A 15,698-nucleotide genomic window follows, 5' to 3' on the forward strand; every position below is an offset into this window, starting at 1 on the left:
TCTTTCTCTGTAGCTGCACCCATTCAGGCACTTAGAGTGCTTGCTCCCTTGCCTGGGGCCCTTCTCTGTTGTTTAGCACGTCAGGCACATAGAGGGGCGCCCCTGGCTGGGGTCCTACTCTGTAGTTTGGCACATCAGTCACTTAAAGGAGCACCCTGGGTGGGGTTCTACTCTGTAGTTCAGTGCAACAGGCGTTTGATGGGCCAGCCTCTCTGTTGTTCAGCTGCCAATGCTGGCGTATGGGGAGAGAGCGGCTATAGTGATGGCTGCTACGCGTGACTCAGCAGTATCGCCTTGCTTCCATGGCTGCCCTTCTTTCCTCCACAGGTATTTCCCACCACAGTCTCCTTCCTCACCTCACCTTGATCTGTCTCTCCACAGTCAACAGCAGCCCTTGCCCTGGGATTGCTCCACAACCCCTCAACTCCAGCTCTCAGCCTCTGCGCCTTCCAGGGGACCTGCATCCCTGTCTGGGGTATGTATGGCTGCGGCAAGGACTGTCTGATTCTCATTCCATTTAGGCTGCCACAAATCAGCTCTCTTACTCTCAGCCTTAAATGTTTCTCCTCTGACTCAGATAATTGCTCCAATGTGGGGGTCAGACCCCTGCCTCAGTTCTGCCACCCACCGAGGGCAGGTTCAGTCCTACTAACATTCCTGTTTTTCCCCCTCGTTCCTTTATCCTACCAGGTTTTGCGTGGTTCTATATATTCTTTTCCGCTGGTCAAGTACTCCCATCTGCTCTCAGCTGGTGTTCTGCATGCACTTCTGTGTCTGAAGGTGTATTCCTAATGTATCCGTGGAGAGAGATGTACTCCATGTCCACCTGCTCCTCCACCATCTTGTTTTCTCCTCAATGACATTTTTTGTAGAAAAAGAAAAATCCACCTAAAGTTTACGTGAATCTCAAGGGACTCCTTGAGATTCAAAGATTCAAAGAGCCAAAACAATCTTGAAAAAGAAGGAAAAAGTTGGAAATCTCACACTTCTTGATTTCAAAACACATTACAAAACTACAATAATCAAGACAGTGTGGTACTGGCTAAAGACAGACTATATAGATCAATGGAATAGAATAGAAAGCCTAGAAATAAACCCTCACATATATGGTCAAATGATTTTCTACAAGTGACCAAAACCACTCAATGTGGAAAGGACAGTCTCTTAAAAAAATGGTGCTGGGAAAACTGGATATCCACAAATAGAAGAATGAAGTTGGACTCTTACCTTAAACCACATATAAAAAAAATAATGTGAAAAGGACTGAAGACCTATATGAAAGACCTAAAACTATAAAACTACTAGAAGAAAACATTGGGGGAAAGCTTCATGATGTTGGTTCAGCAATGATTTCTTGGATATGACACGAAAGACAGACAACAAAATAAAAAAAAAGGGAATACATCAAACTTAAAAAAAATTCTGTGCAAATGGGAATGTGTATGTGTGCTAAGTCACTTTAGTTGTGTCCAACTCTTTGTAACCCTATGGACCGCAGCCTGCCAGGCTCCTCTGTCCATGGGATTCTCTAGGCGTGAATACCAGAGTGAGTTGCCATGCCCTCCTCCAGGGGATCTTCCCAATCCAGGGATTGAACCTATGTCTTTTATGTCTCCTGCATTGGCAGACAGGTTCTTTACCACTAGTGCCACCTGGGAAATGGAAGGTTAAGTGTAGATGAAATAATAAGATTTTGTAATCACTGAGATAATTTGATAATTAGAAGAAACTAATTTGATGTTTAGTTAAATCCAATTATGTTTTTAATAGTGTTTTAGTATTTAAAATAATTTATATTGTATTATTTATGTGTGGATTTATTAATACGTCTATGTTGTAGACTTTCAGGTGGTCCAGTGGTTAAGAATCTACCTGCCAATGCATAGGACATGGGTTCGATACCTGGTCTGGGGAGATTCCACATGCCCCCAGGGCAGCTAAGCTCATAAGCCACAACTGAAGCCTGTGTGTCCCAGAGCCCATGCTGTGCAACAAGAGAAACCATTGCAATGAGAGGCCTGCATATTGCAACTAAAGAGTAGCTCCCTGCTTGCTGCAACAAGAGAAAGCCCTCGTGCAGCAACCAAGACAAAAAATAAATAAAATTTAAAACAATGTCTGTAGTTGTGTTAGTTGATGACACTGAATTTAATTGGTGTGACAGTTAAGGAACCACTTTCCCAATCTCCTTTAATGCTAATGAGATTAAATGGGTGTGTTGTGCAGTATTTTCAGGAAGTCTCTTTGAAAGAGAGAAGACAGCTCTATCCCTATTCCTCAATCCTGCTGTGCGGGACATGTGATGACAGCTCCTATTGGCACTCTGAACTGTGAAAAGATGAGCTGGGAAGAGCCTGCAACTCTGGAGCTGCCATACTAGATTTCTTTCACATAAGTTTCTATCTTGTTTAAGTTATTTTTATTTTCAAGTTACTATTACTGGCAGTTGGGGAGGAGGAAGTTAAAGCAGCTGGCCTCTAATTTTTTGGTGTGTGTGTGTGTGTGTGCGTGTGTGTTGTGGGAAGCAAAGAGAAACACTCCCAGGAGGCAAATGGCCCTGTATGTGTGTGTGTGTGTCTTGTGGGGAGCAAAGAGAAACACTCCCAGGAAGCAAGTGACTCTGACTAATTTTTTCTCACTGGGCCTGCAGGTAATTAGACCAGGAGTTGGCAAAGTATGTCTCATTGGCCAGCTACCTGTTTTAAAAATAAAATTTTATTGCAACACAGCTATACCCATTTATTTATGTATTATTTGTGGTTGCTTTTGTGCTATGCTGGCAGAGTTGAGTAGTTGCAGAGACTGTATAGCCCATAAAACATAAAAGATTTGTAGAAAAAGTTATGCTGATCCCTGAGATACACTAATAATACATGCTAGGGGGAAGAGTCTTTTTCTATAGAATGCCCTGAGTAGGACATACCTGGATAAGTATTACTTAAAGTAAATAAACCCATAATCTATGAAGCATGGCTCCCTGATGACTGCCAGAGAAGCCATCCAACTCTCTGGGGTATAATATGGAGATGTTTTGTTACCCACATGTTTCCTACTGTGTGAAATAATAACCCTCAGAAACTTGTTTGGAGATCTTCTTTACTAACCTCTGTTTTTAAACTCTGTTCTGCCCTATTGGTCTCCTTCTCTATGCTCATGCCAATATCCATAATATTTGATTGACTCTAGAGGTATAGCTGCATAATTGAAGAATTAAATAAGATCATGCTGAGCTTTGTTTTTGATGGATACCAAACTTTTCTTGCTGCCCTTTTATTTCTTTGTGTAATGTTATATAAAACATATGTTTTGTTATGTAGTGGTATTTTGTGCTTCACTCAGATTCCTTTCAATCCTTTTTCCCCTTTGCTTTTTGGATACTTTTCTTAGAGCCTGCTTTGCTCAAAGACTGTGAGAGAGAAGTACTTGGGAATTTATGGTCCCAGGGTAGTTCTTTTCTTATGACGAATGTGTGAGAGAATATGAAGACTCCAGCTCCCTTGCTTGAGGTAGGGACAATCCCAAGGTACACATTTCACTCTGGAATTCTTTGCATGTTCAGGATGAAGCTACCCTTTGCAGGACGGAGAGCCTAACCCTGGGTGACTTCCTTCCCTGTCCTTCTCCCATGCCGTAGCTAGTTTCCTCTGGGAGTACTTTCTCTCTTGCACGGAAATCCTTTTCTCCGGGTCTGCTGCTGGGGAATCCAACTTATGACACCTAAGAAGTAAAGAATACCCATGAATTTACCTTTTAAAATTGATGTTGAGATTTGCAGTCATGACAGCTTCGCCAGGTACAGTTGCACACAAACCAAGAGCAGTATCTATTATTGTTGCAATGGCACCTCCATGAAGGAATCTAGGTACAACAGGAGGAAATGAGAAAGATATTCAGAAGTTCTGAAAACAGCCCCTTCAGAGACAAAAATTATCCAAGCATCCCATATAGTATATTTCTGAAAGTTCCACTTATTTAATAGTTCACATTCAAGGTACTAAATATCAAATTATATTCATGTTCTTCTCACCTTTCTTTTGTTCATAGCATAATACTGTAGTATTTGTAACAAAGCTAGAACCTAATAATAATCAGGTCACAAGTAAGCAAAAAGTTAAAATGCAATTTAGGAAATTTATGTTTTTATCAAACTAACTATATACATCATTGTTTAAAAATTTAGGAAATGCAGACAAACAGAAGAAAAAGAAACTAAAGATTATAAGGCCATCTACCACTGTTGCTAGGTCAGAGAAGGGAACTCTCCTATACTGTTGGGGGGAATGCAAGTTGGTACAGCCACTATGGAGAACAATATGAAGGATCCTTAGAAAACTAAAAATAGAGTTACCATATGATCCAGCAATCCCACTCCTGGGCATATATCTAGATGAATGTGTGCTAAGTTGCTCAGTTGTGTCTGACTCTTTGTGACTCCATGGACTGTAGCCCACCAGGCTCCTCTATCCATGGGATTCTCCAGATAAGAATACTAGAGTGGGTTGCCATGCCCTCCTCCAGGGAATCTTCCCGACTCAGGGATCAAGCCCACATCTCCTGCATTGCAGGTGGATTCTTTACTGCTGAAGCACCTTCAGGGAAGCCTATAAGGCCATCTAGTGACAAACCATTATTAACATGTTAATGATACTCTCTAAAATTATATACTTGCACTATGTCCTATGCTTCTGTCATTCAATAATTTATATCCCTCTCTCTCTCTATATATATATATATATCCACATCAGTAAATATATATATGTATCTATATTACCACTTGAATGCCTTTATCATAGTCCATTGATAAAAGGTGATACTGTAAGATACTCTCTTAGAGCCACATTTCTAGGCTATCATTCTTACCCAGGTATTCCTTGCAGATAAGGACCTCCTTGAAACAAGCAAACTGTCCTTTTCTCATCATTATTTTTGAATATCACATATTCAAAGCCCAGGCCATCCTCAAAGCCTCTGGTGAAGAGCCGGACCTGTGATAGTCGTCCTTCTTTCACAGGCTTTTGTTCTGCAGGGCAATCAGATGGATGGGCACATGAGAAACAGGTATGAGAAAAACACCATGTCAGAAACAAATATCTGTTCCCTGCAAGAATCACAGGTCAATGGATGATTGATTAAAATGCCAACCAGGTGCAAAATCGAAGGGGATGGGAGAGTTCCAGAGAAACAGAATAGAGGATATCTGCTCCTGTGGAATTGGTTTAAGTGAGGACACAGTAAAAAATAAATGAAATCAAAACAAAGTACTAACACATGGCAATCAGGAAATACAGTGCATAAATGTGAAGGGAAAATGGAATAATATAGACAGAAATCCTTCTTCAAATGAGTGCAGTTTAAATGTGATTTAAAGGAAGTGAGGAATGTAATAGTAGAGAAGTTTTCCTTGCAGACATGAGTTTAACCTGAGCAGAAGATAGATATCATACTGAATCAGAAACTGAGTCAGTTAAACCCAATATTCAATGTGATTATGATGCTTGAGTCCCAAACTCAGGGTCAGAACCATTATGGTTCATGAAATCAAGTTAGTGGGTTGTAAGGCTTTAAAAAGAAACTTAAAAAAAAAAACACTCATGCTTCACATATATCCTGGATAAGTACTAGTGTACTCATTTAGATATGATTTTTCAGTTATACAACTGTGCACAAGTTGTGTGTTCTGGGTTGTGAGTCAAAATGTAGGTAACTTCAAAATAAAGACTAAAAATTACTGCTCTGAGGGAATGGCATATTTGTTCTTTCATATCCATTTTAAGATTTAATTCCCAAAACTCTCAGCTTTCTTTTATAGCTCATCATGATTTGCTATGTATAATGCTGTTTCCTTTATTGCTACAAAATTTACATTTACAAACTTGGAAAAGGATGTGAGATGAGAAGATCTGGGAGAAGTGGAGAGGACAAGAAAGGATGCCTGTTATTTATGCCTTGATCATTTGGTGGCAGACACCCTGTCTTTTGGATTCCATGTGCTCAACAACTGGCACATAGGCACACACTATGTTCATTCTTGCGGTTGTTGAGAAATTGAATGATTTGAAGGGCCAAAGAAACTTAAAATTGAGAATCAGTCTCATGGCACAGTAGAAAGAGTCTTGTCCTGGGAGTTGGAAAATTTTTTGTGACTTAGCTTTGGCCTAGAATTCGCTCCTTTCTCCATTCTTTATCCATACAGCGAGTAGATAAATCTAAATGACCCCTAACGTTTGTCCCAACTCTGACATTCTGGGACTTCAGGATAAGATAAGCATCAAACCTTTCTAATTTTTTACTTGGGATTTCAAAACTTCTGGTCTAGATCACTAAACATTGAGGTTACCTCATAAAAATTGGGGGAAAAAAGATGGTGGGAAAGTCTGTTAGAAATGCAGGCTCTTGGGCTCTACTGCTGACCTACTGAAGCTGAACCTACAGTTTAACAAGATTCCCAGGTGCTTCATCTTCAAGTTAAAATCTGAGAAGAACTGGTCTTTTAAAAATACATGAACTGGTCTTTTAAAACTACTCCTCTGAAGGTAGCAGAGGAGTAACATGATCAAATTTGCATTCAGAACCTCTGCCAGTGGGATGCAAGGAGGCAGATACGAAAGATAAGTGAGTGGCTTCCCTGGTGGCTCACTGGTAAAAGAATCCACCTGCCAATGCAGGGCACACAGGTTTGATCCCTGTTGGGGAAGATCCCACAGGCCAAGGAGCAACTAAGCCCGTGTGCTACAATTATTGAGCCTGTGATCGAGAGCCCAGGAACCACAACTACTGAGCCCACACTCAGCAACCAGTGAACCCTGTGGGCCATAGAACCCATGCTCTGCAACAAGAGAAGCCTGCACACTGCAACAAAGAGTAGCCCCTGCTTGCTGCAACTAGAGAAAAGCCCACACCACAACTAGAGAAAGGCACACATAGCAACAAAGACCCAGCATAACCCAAACTGAATAAATAAATAAAAATGAAAAACAAGAGAGCCTATAAAAAAAAGATGAGTGAGAAGATCACTGAAACACTATCAAATCACAACCACCAAACTTTTCTGAGTCGAGGGGTGGTTTTCTCCAGCTGTGTGAGGGCTTGTGCAAATAAGAGGTGGCAGATGGCTGGATTCATCCAGGGCTGGGGTTATCCTGCACAAATATGCTAAAGAAGTTCAGATAAAAGAGGGCTATGGAGATAGTGAGAAAGTAGAGGACTCAATGAGATGACAGTCTTAATGAGGCCAAATAATTTTTTCTGTGGGGCCTTTGCCCAAGTAAGCTGGTAGGAAAAAGGCTGCAGTCAAAAAAAGGATGTCTAAATGTGTGAATTTGGAGTTTGTGCATTTTCTGAAGATGAAAAGGCTCAAGATGTCTAAGGGAGCGTGTTGCTGGGGCTGTGCAAAAGAAAGTTTATGAGGAGGTAAATAAACCGAGTAGCCATGATGTGGATGCTGGGTTGCTGAGAATGGTGTATGGAACTGGGTAGAGAGGAAGACAGTTAACCAGGTGCTGAAATGCTCAACATATGAGGGAAAGGTTGGTAGATGACAGCTACAAGAAGAGGAAGTTGAGGGTGATAAAGTCAGAAGGTATAAACCTCAAAAGGAATGGGGGTTTTCTAAGGAGCAGAGGAAGTAAAGATTTGAAAGCAAGTGTGGGTAGAAGACAGGACTTCAAACTCCTCCCTAGTCTGAGAGGGTCAAGTTTCAGGCAAGACAGGGTAGTTAGATTGGATAAAGGATGAATAGAAACATGTGGGAACTGAACCCTGGAAACCACTGATATTTACGGAGTGGATAGAAGGAGAAAGGGAAAATTGCTCAGAGAGGTTTGTGAAAGCCAACAGACAAAACATTTCAAGGAGAATGAAATTAACAGCTAAATTAGCACAGTAAGGACTGAAAAATGCCCATCAAATTTGACAATTAGGTTGCTAGTGGCTTAAGTGAAGAAATTTCAGTAGAGCTATTAGCATAGAAGCCAGACTGCACTGGTTAAGTATACTTAATTAATTGTGTGATGTGTTCAATAGTCAGAATGGAATTAGTACTACAAACTGCTAAATTTCCCCCTCATTTGTAAAATAGTTAATTCTTATTTCTCTCTGTACTGGCAGTTCTATAAAGAAACTTATAAATTACCATTTTTCTTGGTAAAGGTGGTTTTATTTTTGCTTCATTCCTTCAGCAAATACTGAAGTACTCAGCAAATGCCATGAGGAAACTAAGGCAAAGAAAGGTAAAGTAACTTGCCTAAGGTAACACAGCTTTAAATTATGGAAGCGGAATTTGAACCCACTCACTAAATTTCAACCATTAGATTAGGAAGTTATCTTTTGGATGGCCTCTAAAGCCATGTGACTGAATAAGATCACCAACAGAGTATAGTGAAGCAAGGAGTACTAAGGTTGGCGACATGGGGCACCCTAACATCAAGTTTCAGGACAAGGAGGAACTGGCAAAAGAAGCTAAAAGGCAAGAGGCAGTGAAGTAGAAGAATGTGGTGTCTTGGAAGCCAAGTTCAAGGAGAAAGGAGTTGTCAGCTATACCAAAAGCTAAGTGAGGTCACTGGTTAGCAACATGAAGGTCACTGGTGACAGTAGTTCTGATGGAGTGGTGTGAGTGAGAGTATGCCTGGAGAGGGTTTAAGAGAGACTAGGAAGAAAGAAACCGAGATGTGGCATGTCTGTATGCTGATGAGAAAGATGTAGCAGAGAAGGGATGTCCTTAAGTAGGCCAAAGGGATACAGTACACACATTGATAGCTTGACCTCTCATAAGAGTATGGTTAGTTCATTCACCACAGGACAAAGCAGAACATCAGGCACAGATACAGGGAAGAAGCAGGGGTTGTTTGGAAATTCTCTTCTGATTGCTTTGATTTTCTATGAGACAGGAGACAAGAGCAGCTAAGAGTAAGGCTTGAGAAAAAGAAGGTAGGAAACAGTCATCCAGGAGAGCAGGAGAGTGAGTAGACAGGGAAAAATTAAATACGATGGCCAGGCAACATTAAGGGCCTACTTGGGGTCATTAAACAAACAAACAATCATCATGGGAATTCCCTGGCTGTCCAGTGGTTTGAGCTCTCTGCTTCCACTGCAGGTGGCATGGGTTCTAATCCTGGTTGGGAAACTAAGATACAGCAAGTCGCACAGCATGGCCAAAAGAAAAAAGAAAACAACCCCAAAACATCACAATCCCCAAATGCTTCCCTAAAGATATGTTTACATGATTAACAGGTAATGAGTAAAATGAGAAATATCTGTATAAACTTCATGAAGTCAGGAACCCTATCTGTGCACTCAGGCTTGTTTCAGGAATATGCTTTGTAGAGCACAGATCCTCAACAGAGAGTTGCTGAATGAACATACAAAGGGTGCTGCAAATAAGAAACCAAAAAGGCTGACTCTAAAAATAAAGAATGTATACATTTTAGGCATACACACACACACACACACACACACACTCACACACACACACCCAATATGCTACTGGAGATCAGTGGAGAAATAACTCCAGAAAGAATGAAGAGATGGAGCCAAAGCAAAAACAACACCCAGTTTTGGATGTGACTGGTGATGGAAGTAAAGTCCGATTCTGTAAACAGCAATATTGCATAGGAACCTGGAATATTAGGTCCATGAATCAAGGCAAATTGGAAGTGGTCAAACAGGAGATGGTAAGAGTGAACGTTGACATTTTAGCAATCAGCGAACTAAAATGGACTGGAATGGGTGAATTTAACTCAGATGACCATTACATCTACTATTGTGGGCAAGAATCTCTTAGAAGAAATGGAATAGCCATCATAGTAAACAAAAGACTCCGAAATGCAGTACTCAGATGCAATCTCAAAAATGACAGAATGATCTCTGTTCATTTCCAAGGCAAACCATTCGATATCACAGTAATCCAAGTCTATGCCCCTACCAGTAATGCTGAAGAAGCTGAAGCTGAACAGTTCTGTGAAGAGCTACAAGGCCTTCTAGAACTAATACCCAAAAAAGACGTTCTTTTTATTATAGGGGACTGGGATGCAAAAGTAGGAAGTCAAGAAACACCTGGAGTGACAGGCAAATTTGGCCTTGGAGTACAGAATGAAGCAGGGCAAAGGCTAATAGAGTTTTGCCAAGAGAACGCACTAGTCATAGCAAATACCCTCTTCCAACAACACAGGAGCAGACTCTACACATGGACATCACCAGATCGTCAACACCAAAATCAGATTGATTATATTCTTTGCAGACAAAGATGGAGAAGCTCTATAGAGTCAGCAAAAACAAGACCAGGAGCTGACTGTGGCTCAGATTATGAGCTCCTTATTGCCAAATTCAGACTTAAATTGAAGAAAGTAGGGAAAACCACTAGACCATTCAGGTATGACCTAAATCAAATCCCTTATGATTATACAGTGGAAGTGACAAATAGATTCAAGGGATTAGATCTGATAAGAGTGCCTGAAGAACTATGGACGGAGGTTTGTGACATTGTTCAGGAGGCAGTGATCAAGACCATTCCCAAGAAAAAGAAATGCAAAAAGGCAAAATGGTTGTCTGAGGAGGCCTTACAAATAGCTATGAAAAGAAGAGAAGCAAAAGGCAAAGGAGAAAAGGAAAGATACACCTATTTGAATGCAGAGTTCCAAAGAATAGTAAGGAGAGATAAGAAAGCCTTCCTCTGTGGTCAATGCAAAGAACTAGAGGAAAACAATAGAATGGGAAAGAGTAGAGATCTCTTCAAGAAAATAAGAGATACCAAGGGAACTTGTCATGCAAAGAGGGGAACAATAAAGGAAAGAAATGGTATGGACCTAACATAAGCAGAAATATTAACAAGAGGTGGCAAGAATACACAGAACTATACAAAAAAGATCTTCATGACCCAGAAAATCACGATGGTGTGATCACTCAACTAGGGCCAGACATCCTGGAATGTGAAGTCAAGTGGGCTTTAGGAAGCATCACTACGAACAAAGCTAGTGGAGGTGATGGAATTCCAGTTGAGCTTTTTCAAATCCTAAAAGATGATACTGTGAGAGTGCTGCACTCAATATGCCAGCAAATTTGGAAAACTAAGCAGTGGCCACAGGACTGGAAAAGGTCAGTTTCATTCCAATCCCAAAGAAAGGCAATGCCAAAGAATGCTCAAACTACTGCACAATTGCACTTATCTCACACGCTAGCAAGTAATACTCAAATTTCTCCAAGCCAGGCTTCAACAGTATGTGAACCCTGAACTTCCAGATGTTCAAGCTAGATTTAGAAAAGGCAAAGGAACCAAAGATCAAATTGCCAACATCCATTGCATCATTGAAAAAGCAAGAGAGTTCCAGAAAAACATCTACTTGTGCTTTATTGACTGTGCCGAAGTCTTTGACTGTGTGGATCACAACAAACTGTGGAAAATTCTTAAAGAGATGGGAATACCAGACCTGACCTGCCTCCTGAGAAACCTGTATGCAGGTCAGGGAGCAACAGTTAGAACTGGACACAGAACAACAGACTGGTTCCAAATAGGAAAAGGAGTATGTCAAGGCTGTCTATTGTCACCCTGCTTATTTAACTTATATGCAGAGTACATCATGAGAAACGCTGGGCTGGAAGAAGCACAAGCTGGAATCAAGATCGCTGGGAGAAAATATCAATAACCTCAGATATGCAGATGACACCATACTTATGGCAGAATGTGAAGAACTAAAAAGCCTCTTAATGAAAGTGAAAGAGGAGAGTTAAAAAGTTGGCTTAAAGCTCAACATTCAGAAAACAAAGATCATGGCATCTCGTCTCATCACTTCATAGCAAATAGATGGAGAAACAGTGGAAACAGTTGCACACTTAATTTTTGGGGGCTCCAAAATCACTGCAGATGGTGACTGCAGCCATGAAATTAAAAGACACTTACTCCTTGGAAGGAAAGTTATGACCAACCTAGACAATATATTAAAAAGTAGAGACATTACTTTGCCAACAAAGGTCCATCTAGTCAAGCCTATGGTTTTTCCAGTGGTCATGTATGGATACGAGAGATGGACTATAAAGAAAGCTGAATGCTGAAGAACTGATGCTTTTCAACTGTGGTATTGGAGAAGACTCTTGACAGTCCCTTGGACTGCAAGGAGATCCAACCAGTCCATCCTAAAGGAAATCAGTCCTGAATTGGAAGGACTGATGTTGAAGCTGAAACTCCAATACTTTGGTCACCTGATGAGAAGAGCTAACTCATTTGAAAAGACCCTGATGCTGGCAAAGATTGAAGGCAGGAGGAGAAGGAGACGACAGAGGATGAGATGGTTGGATGGCAGACTGACTCGATGGACATGAGTTTGGGTAAACTCCGGGAGTTGGTGATGGACAGGGAGGCCTGGCGTGCTGCAGTCAATGAAGTCGCAAAGAGTTGGACACAACTGATCGACTGAACTGAACTGAACTGGACTGAACTGAACTGGTCCACGATATTCTCCAGGCCAGAATACTGGAGTATGTAGTTGTTCCCTTCTCCAAGGGATCTTTCCAACCCAGGGATCAAACCCAGGTTTCCTGCATTGGAGGCAGATTCTTTACCAACTGAGCCACCAGGGAAGCACCCAACCTGTTTTGTATTACAAAACTGAGGTTAACTTTTTGCAAGGGAGAAATATCAATAACCTCAGAAATTTACATATAAAGGAAATCTCCATCTCTGTATCAGTAAGAGAAGGACAACTCTGTGTCACAAGAGAATCTTTTCAAGGGAGAAAGCAACAACTTACATCTTTTCCTTGTAATCTCCCCATACTGCTTCCTATCCCCAACACTTTTCTTTCGTCTTTAGTTGAAATGGTATTTAACCCAGTGGCTTAGACCATCTAGGGGAGTTGCTCACTACTTTCCCCTGGGTATCTCCCAGGTGTACATGAGGTATATGTGCTAATAAACTTCCTTTTTTAAAAAAAAAAAAGCAATGGGTAGAAAAGGTGGCCATACATTGTTCCTCCCAATTCCTATATGAGGAATCTCTTTTGTTGTTATTAAAGTGCATCTATTTTTTTCACAGCATGTATTACCATCTGACTTACTTTGTTTTCATTATTTAGTGGTTTGTCTCTCATTACTCCAGAAGGGCAGAGATCTTAGGTAAAAAAAAGAAACAAAAAACCAAGTACAGCATCTTAAGCAGGTTCCCTGGCGTGTGTTTCCTCCTTCCCTTCTTATTTCTCTTCTTCCTACAAGTATGTATAAGGCACTTACTATGTACCAGGTACTATTCTAAGCACTGGAGCTATAGTGGGGAATAAAACATACAAAAACCTCTGCCCTTATGAAGCAAACAGTCTAGTGGTGAGGGATAAACCATTAAAAAAACACAAAGCATTGTCTTATGGAGATAAGTACTATGGAAAAAATAAATAAATATACCTTAAAATGCATATTATTAAGTGAAAGAAAACAATCTGAAAAGGTTACATACTGTATGTATTTTGGAAGAGGCAAAATCATGGAGAGAGTGAAAAGATCAGTGGTTGCCAAGTGTTTGGAGGGAAGAGGGAGAGATGAACAGAAGGAACACAGTGAATTTTTAAGGCAGTGGAACTATTCAGTATGATACATATCATTATACATTTGTCAAACTTCATAAAGTATTATACAAAGAATAAGCCCTGATGTAAACTATGGACTTAAGTTCATGTTACCAATATAGTCTCATCATCATAACAAATATACTTACTATGGCAAGATATTAATAAATGGGAACCTGGCGGAGGGAAGTAAGGGATATTTGAGAACTCTGCACTCTTTTCACTATAGACCTGAAACTACTACTAAAAAAAAAATCTATTAATTAAAACACACACACACAGAGGACAGGAAGTGCAATATGTGTATGTTGGAGGTGGGGTGATCTGTCATGGGAGTTTAGAGTCTGTGAGATGAGGGGGTACTTGAGTGTTCTGAGCTTCCTGGGGGGTCAGAGCCACATACTGGGACAAATAGTAAATGAAGGTTAGTGATGACAGCCTCAAGACAGAAAGGTGATGAGAATGTGGGAGGGTGGAGGCTTTCTGGGGCCCCTTCCTGCTAATGCTGATGATGATGCCATGGTGGGGGCAGGCTTATTAATGGCAATAGACTTTATGCTCTCCCACAATCTGCAAAATTCATTGAGATTTCTGGCCTAGAAAACTAGAGAATATAGCAACCTCCCTGCACTCTCCTCCTTCCTTTTTCAAGTGATAATTAGTGCTTCAATCTGTTCTTAGTTTTATATTTGATATTTAAGTATTCTGTATGGGAGAGTAACATTCCTACCAAGGAAATAGGTCTTGAAGTCTTCACTAATTTGAGTAGATCTATGTCGATATGAAGGCAAACGTTCCCAGGAACCATCTTCGCATTTCTTCATAAACTGGTCAAAAAGGAGTTTTAAGTCCTTGCTCCAGCTGGGGTTGGGGAGAGCACAGTCCGTATGAATGACTTTCTCAGCAGAAAACAACCTCTAAAAGGAGAAAAAGGAGAGTAAAGGAAGGTACATCTGATTTCATAACATATTCTGTTAAGACTATCTTACTGCTTTTCCTCTTCCCCAAAGCTTGTCATTTTGAAGTGGAAACAAATTTCTAGCCATCACCTGGCCCTCCCTCCTTAGGAGAAATGGGAGATTGAGAGGATAAATGATTTGCTCAAAGTCATCCAACTAGCTAGTGGCAGAGTTGGTATTAAGTCTGCAGAGCCCCTTCTTTTTCTCAAACCTTAATGAAGCACAGGTAAGCTAGAAACTGGTAATAAAGAAAGATGAAAAAGAAAAAAGAAAAAAAAAAAAAAAAGAAAGATGAAGGTCAGACAACTTTTCTCTATGTAAAAGGTGCTACCAGTGGGAAACACACAGGAAGCCAGAGCACAGGGGAGAGGTATTCATCTCAGATTGGGTAATCAGGGAGGGGGTCCTTTGACTTGAATCTTCACTAGATTCAATTAGACAAGCAGAAATCAACCAGACAGAAAGAGTATTGTAGGCAAAGGAATATTGTGTGTAAAGGCAAGGAGACATGAAACAGTTTTGAGGGGCCTTACAACAACCATACGACGTATGTGGTAATTATATCCCCATTTTACAGATGATGAAACTAAGGGCTCAGGACTTACCTGGTGTCCAGTGGTTAAGAGTCTGCCTTCTAATGCAGGGGATTTGGGTTTGATCGCTGGCTGGGGAACTAAAAAGCCACATGCCGAGGGGCAACTATGACAGTGGACTGCAATGAGAAGCCCCGAAATAGTGCACTAGAACTAAGAGAAGCCCTATGTGCTGCAATGAAGACCAGTGCAGTCAACAAATACGTAAATAAATAAATAAAAGAAACAAGGCCTCAAGGAAGTTTGGCATTGTTTCAGTACAAGGGGAGGAGCCTGACTGTGAGACGCTTCCACTTTAAGTTAACTGGTTTGAATTGTATCTGCAGTGCTCTTGGTGAGATTTTAGACAAGGGAGTGACAAGATCAGATTTGGTCATAATATGAAAGATAATGAGAATGATTTCAAGATTGGAATTAGAGGGCCTTGTCTGGAAGCTACTGGAGTAACTCAGCTAAAGCAGAACTGCAGAAGCAGAACTGGTGACTATTTGGATATAGGAGAGTGAGGGAAGAGGAAAAATACCAGAGTTAATCCCAGTTTTTTGAACTATGTAACAGAGTCGGTGAAAGAGCTAAATGTTCTTTCAGAAAGAGAACAGAAA

The 15,698-nt window shown here is 40.7% G+C and overlaps 1 protein-coding gene and 1 long non-coding RNA gene across 3 annotated transcripts in view; one reads left to right on the forward strand and one right to left on the reverse strand.

The window, feature by feature from the left end:
- LOC139035128 (uncharacterized) overlaps nt 1-15,698 on the forward strand; it is a 238,080-nt gene that overhangs the window by 108,138 nt on the left and 114,244 nt on the right. The window lies entirely within an intron of this gene.
- THEM4 (thioesterase superfamily member 4) overlaps nt 1-15,698 on the reverse strand; it is a 34,153-nt gene that overhangs the window by 7,803 nt on the left and 10,652 nt on the right. Inside the window, exons 2-4 of one of the 2 annotated variants that reach the window (XM_070467350.1) lie at nt 14,275-14,460; nt 4,861-5,020; nt 3,748-3,858 (exon numbers count right to left, since the gene is read on the reverse strand). In XM_070467350.1, coding sequence (XP_070323451.1) covers nt 3,748-3,858; nt 4,861-5,020; nt 14,275-14,460 — 457 coding nt within the window. Of the gene's footprint in view, nt 1-3,747; nt 3,859-4,860; nt 5,021-14,274; nt 14,462-15,698 lie in introns of both variants that reach the window. The other variant, XM_020874397.2, reaches the window with a different exon arrangement.

This window comes from Odocoileus virginianus, chromosome 5, assembly GCF_023699985.2.
Source record: "Odocoileus virginianus isolate 20LAN1187 ecotype Illinois chromosome 5, Ovbor_1.2, whole genome shotgun sequence".
Taxonomy (NCBI): Eukaryota; Metazoa; Chordata; class Mammalia; order Artiodactyla; family Cervidae; genus Odocoileus; species Odocoileus virginianus.